We start from the raw sequence: 5,591 nt of genomic DNA, 5'->3' as shown, positions 1-5,591 counted from the left end.
AATGATCATTTTACTGATATGTATAAAAAATTGCAAAGGCTGAAAAATCTTGAAGTCTGTATGAAATTGGATGTAGTTTGAGGATCAAATTATTTACGCTTTTTAATCTAAAAAAAAGGGGGGGTTGTATTATACATGAATAAATATGGTAAGTTGATGCTTCAACTTCTGCAGAAGTCTTTTMAAACCCTAGTATTTATATTTCTACCTGTGTAATGAATGTGACACCTCTGTCACTAATCAAACTTAAATAACTCTGTCAATCTGACAAATATTTAATTAAGGTCTGACATGGTACTAGCCAAGAGTCATCCTATACTACAAAGTAAGTTGTGTAGTGGAAATATTTATTTAACGAGGAACGTGATCCAAAGAATAAAGGCAGTTTGTWGAATACTCATCTGAGTTTTGTTTATTGCAATAAGCAAGGCACAGAAAAGCTAACAGAACCTGTCTGTCAGAGATMCTGTGCTAACCCTGCTTCCCCTAAGACCTCCTATAAATACTGTTTAACAAACACTATTATGTCATTTCAATAAAGTSGGATTTCATCCTGAAAGGTCTAAAGACATAAATACAAGTCCTATCAGAGTGATTGCTGTTAGCAGATCTACCAGTAAACAGGGTGCCATGGAAAACTGGGTCATTAAACTATGTCATGAATTACTGACTTMAAACAGGTATTTTTTAAAACTTTGTCGTAACTTCAACAAGTTTTATTTTTAAATGAAGTCTCCTTACTGCTCCGCTTCCCTCTGTGTTAATTTGATTTTTTTTTCCTGCTCTTCCCCTCCTGCAGCTCAGCCATCCTTTCCTTGCTTCCTCTGCATTCAGCCCGTCTCTCAGCGTCGACAGCCAGGGGTCCGGTACGCCCGTCATCATGTGCCGCAGTCCAACAGGTAGCCTCTCATTTGTGACGTGCTCAAATCAAACTGTCGGCTTAGTGACTGACTGTAGGACAGCACACGGGTGGTGGAATATTTTCTCATTTTCTTCTTTTTTCTTTTCTTGCATTTTATCACTACCCCGCTGGGTTCTGCAGATGGGAAAAGTAAAACGTCACCGAGGTCAAACTTGAAGTTCCGCTTTGACAAAATGAGCCACTCGTCCACAACGGTAACTTTTAAACTCAGTTCAGCGTTTTTCTTATTGATGGATAAGTAATATGTTCTAATTGTGTGCTTTCACACTTTGTTTCAGGTTAAACAAGTTTTACTTTAAAGCGGACATATCAAGCAAAATCCACTTTCTAGCAGTTAAATACATTTTGTTGTGTAGTTGGAAACTCTAGGAGTGCAGAAAAGTTGAATTAAGACTGTCCTGGTGCTGCAAAGATATCTTTAATATCCGTTTGGGTCATACTTGCCAATCCATTCAGTTTTCTTCGTTCCTATTATCAGTGGTGGGCACCAGCCCGCTAAAGCGCAAATCCGCTAATTGCAGACCTAAATATTTTGTTTGCACTTTAGCGGACTTACTAATATTATAATTTATAAGCAGATTTGCGCTTTCTAAAATTAAAATGCAGTACCACTAATAACTAATAACAGTCATCATTATCTTGAACAGCGGAAGGTATGGCTGTCAATGAGTCACAACAGACATGATCTATCCAACAGCACCCCTCCCAGATAAACACCCTTATTGGAAACCTGTACATCCTCCCTKACTGTTGCATTCGGTCATGGTTCTGATTTCCCACAATGCTTTGTGTCTGCTTACTTAGCAGGAAGGCAATAGCAAATACAGTTAACATTTGTAATCCATACTAAAATTTTTATGTATTGATTTATTTTACTTTACAATTTGAGCTCCTTTTTAAAAAAATAATAATAAAGTTTAAACGCTGGAGCTCAATGCTTGACGTAATTGTTTGAAGCAAACGGCCAACAGGGTCAGACTCTTAAATGATTTAAAGATGTTATGCTAATGAAGACTGACATCTAGTGGTCAACTGGAGCAACTACATGGAAAACTTTAAAATCCAAGCTCTTATTTTTGAAGGGAAGATAGTTTCCTGTACTCCGTGCTTTCGTTTCCCGTCAGTCCATCGTGTACCCAGAATGCATTGCTTCAGTTTTCCAATAAACAGTTTTAAAATTACTTTATTGATGCTTCTTTAATGAAAAATCTTCAACAAACAAAGAAAAAGATAAAGAAGCAGCCGAACTAGCAATCCTCAACAACTTTTTAATTTTTTGCACCATGAGCCAAAGTCCTGTTTCAGGAAATCACATCTCCACAATCCGCGATTGTAGAATTAAGTTGTTAAAGAGTTCATACACTGTTAGTTGGCAGTTTTGTGCATATGTYRTACAAGAATTGTTGCCAGCTAGTAAGTGTCAATTGAACTTGTGCTTTAAAATTAGCGTTTGCTAGTTTTTCTATGGCAAAAGTGCTTGTGAAGTTGCATACCTAAATATTTTTATAAATGCTTTAGAAATCATGGAGCTAAATTTTGGATTAGCGCTGCCCACCACTGCCAGTTATTATTTATTTATTTTTAACAATAATGTCATAGTATTTGCTGCAGAACTGCTAAACAAATCTAAGTTTGTCGTCTTCCTCCTCTGGCGCTGTGTCAGACTCAGGCTCCAACATGTAAGACTGGATGAACAAGTTTTCTGTTGTTGACATCTTTTAATTAAATTGTAAATAAAAAGTATTTGCACTGCTCGATAAACTTATCTCTGCTATCAAACAACAAAAATGTCAGAACTGGGTGAGGTGAACAATAACTGCGTTCCTTAMGTGGGCTGTAGGCCGCTCGTATAGGCTGCATAATTGGGTTTAGCTCTTGCATCAGTATTTGKAAATGCATTTTATTTAACATCTCATTGCAGCAAAAATTTCATCAGCTTATTGCTAGACATGCATTTAAAAACAAATTTTTCGAAGCGTGATGAATTTCCGAACCCAAGCAAGTTACTCTCAGAGAGCGAGGGGCTTGTGGAGCTACAATAAYGAGGAATTCCAACCAAAGCATTGCAGTTCCACTTTATAAAGACCCCAACTGAGTGATTTAAATGTGACAAAGAAGGATTTAAAAGCATGATATGTCCACTTTGAAGCTCTTGTGAACACTTTYTTCTAACCCGCCTCCTTTTTCTCGCTTCTCTTTTCCAGTCTGAGTAACTTTGTGAACTGAAAGCAAAAAAAAGAAGCAGACTTCCACCATGAAGACATACGTGAAGGAGCTGAAAAGGCATCAAAACAAACATCACAGTCCGCGTAAAACCCCTTATGATAGCTAAACACAGAGGATAATCTGACACCACACACCTCACAGATAGTACTGTGAGTGTAATGCGGGGAGAATCAGCTAAAGTGTCGACAGTCTTTAGCTGGTAGTGCTGCGTTCTAATTGGTGTTCTTATCTCAGCATGGCTGTCATACTGTGAGTGCAGGCTGAGCTCTGCTTCCTCCTCATCCTTGTTTCATGTAGTTCAAGACTGAACTGTTAGTCTGTACCTATCCACCTGCCGAGAGGGACACAAACTACCCCTAAATGGTACGTCTGTAAGCAGTTCCTCTTTTGCTTCAAAACAAAGCAAACACACAAAAAAATGAAGGCGACAGAGATAGCCACAAACGCACAAGAACCTAATGTACAGCAGACTTCCAGCTGCAAAGCCTCGAAGGTGGCAGCGCTGGAAGTCTTTTCTTCTTGACCGTGGAATCTGAACTTGTTCTTTGTGAATAGCTTTTCTAGGAAATGGTTCTGATTTTGGAGACGCTTTTGTAACCTCGTTAGCTGCTGCGTTGTGTCTACAGCACTGCAAAGACGACATGCCGCCTCCTAGCACAGCCTTCCCCCCACCCCCCGTATCTGTAATCTTGAAGCCGCCCATGTTAGTGAAGAACTGTTTGCGTGGGGCCCAACGTAGGAGCAACACTGCCAGCACATTTTGTCACAAGCTTATTTTAGCCAAAGCTGCGCCTTACAATCTATCAAAGGCCTCTCTTTCCTCACGCTCAAGTGTTTGGTCTCTCCGAGCGCCTCTGTAAGAGGATGAGAGGCTCCTGGAGCTGGTTACAGCACGGTTGTGGGTAGCCGAACAACACCCACAGTAGCTGAAAAAAAAAAAACCCAACAGTTGCACTTACTGAGAAACATTTCACCTCCCTGTACCTCCCATTGAAGCTTGCTAACTCGGTGTATCAGCGCATTTGTTCTGCGGTGCTTCGGAACAGGGGAGTCTTGTGACGTTATTGAAGAGCTAACAAAGAAGTGAAACTTTCAACCACCTTAGGCAAAAAGAAAAGTTTTTTTAATGTGAATTTGTATTACTTTTGTTGTACCTTGTGTTTTTATGCCTTGTTGGTTATTTTTACAAGGCCTAAATTGTAAAGCTTGTTTCTCCTAACCAAAAAGGTTGACTAAAATCTTTAGGTGTTGTTCAGAAATAAACTGTTTAAAGAATTTGGTTTTAAATTTGAAGAGGGCTTCATAACTATGAGGATTTAAAGGCTCAAATGAATGAAATTACAGAAATCCTTTGCAACTCTTYTTAAAATTTACAACCATTCCTAAAAACAAAAACAAAAGGTTTGGCTRTACTGAAGTGGGTTTCTGTGAAAAAATGATAAATATCTTACCTGTTTAAGACAGCTTCACGAACAGAGTAAGTTTGGATAAATAGAGTGTACATCAAACAGGACTGATGAGCTAACAACACWGCGTTCCAAACTATTATGCAAATTATATTGTTCTCTTATGTTCCTATATAGTAAAAGCAAACAACAGTCAGCATAATTTAAGTCRTTGTTAGAGTATAATTGAAATGTTATTAAAAAATCCCAATGAAAACCTTTTTTTTTCTTCAAAAAAGCAGCTGCTCTCTAATACAATGATTCCCAACCAGGGGTACCTGTACCCCTTGGGGTACGCAAGCATATTACGGGGGTACATGGAAAAATTTCCCAGGTGTGTAATAAATAAATAAAAATAGGACAGAGATTTCCACAATGTGGAATATTCAGACGGAATCACGGCATTAACACAAAATGGAATCCAGTATAAAACGTAGAATCTCATTGAGTTTGCTCATTTGGGTGAGTTTCTGAGGTATTTTGGATGCTGCTGTTTTCTGCACTTCCCATTACCTGGTTTATTTATTTAATTAATTACTTATTCAGTTTCAAGGCAACGTTTTTATCTTTGTTTAATTTGACTTGAAAAAATAAAATGCCTGAGAATTAAATGTTCTAGGGGGTTAAATAAATCATTTTCATTTAATAATCAGTTATAGTTTTGGAGAATCCTCATTACGTTTGACTGAGGGGGTACTAGTGGTATGGCAAAATGGCTCAGGGGGTACACAAGTCTAAAAGAGCTGGGAACTGCTCTAATACAAAGTACATACAGCGGGTAAAATAAGTATTGAACACGTCACCATTTTTCTCAGTAAATATATTACTAGAGGTGATAATGACATGAAATTTTCACCAGATGTCGGTAACAACCCAAGTGATCCATACATATAAAGAAATCAAACCATAAATGTCCAAAAATGAAGTTTTTTGTAATAATGTGGAATGGCACAGGGAAAAAGTATTGAACACACTTACTGAAATTTATCTAATACTTT

General features: G+C 38.0%; 1 protein-coding gene across 7 annotated transcripts in view; it reads left to right on the top strand.

Annotated features, from left to right (window-relative positions):
• Nucleotides 1–4,420, top strand: part of rap1gap2a (RAP1 GTPase activating protein 2a) — a 170,005-nt gene extending 165,585 nt beyond the window's left edge. For 5 of the 7 annotated variants that reach the window (XM_014022529.1, XM_014022527.1, XM_014022524.1 and 2 more), the window contains 3 exons: nt 800–899; nt 1,043–1,116; nt 1,201–1,548. In XM_014022529.1, the coding sequence (XP_013877983.1) occupies nt 800–899; nt 1,043–1,116; nt 1,201–1,221 (195 nt within the window). In that variant the 3' untranslated portion in view covers nt 1,222–1,548. Of the gene's footprint in view, nt 1–799; nt 900–1,042; nt 1,117–1,200; nt 1,549–3,126 lie in introns of those variants that run through there. The other 2 variants (XM_014022525.1, XM_014022530.1) reach the window with 2 other exon arrangements.
• Nucleotides 4,421–5,591: the final 1,171 nt, after the last annotated feature.

Source organism: Austrofundulus limnaeus, unplaced genomic scaffold, assembly GCF_001266775.1.
Source record: "Austrofundulus limnaeus strain Quisiro unplaced genomic scaffold, Austrofundulus_limnaeus-1.0 Scaffold334, whole genome shotgun sequence".
Classification (NCBI taxonomy): Eukaryota; Metazoa; Chordata; class Actinopteri; order Cyprinodontiformes; family Rivulidae; genus Austrofundulus; species Austrofundulus limnaeus.
The sequence above is the reverse complement of the archived record's forward strand: the minus strand, read 5'-3'. Positions and strand labels throughout refer to the sequence as shown.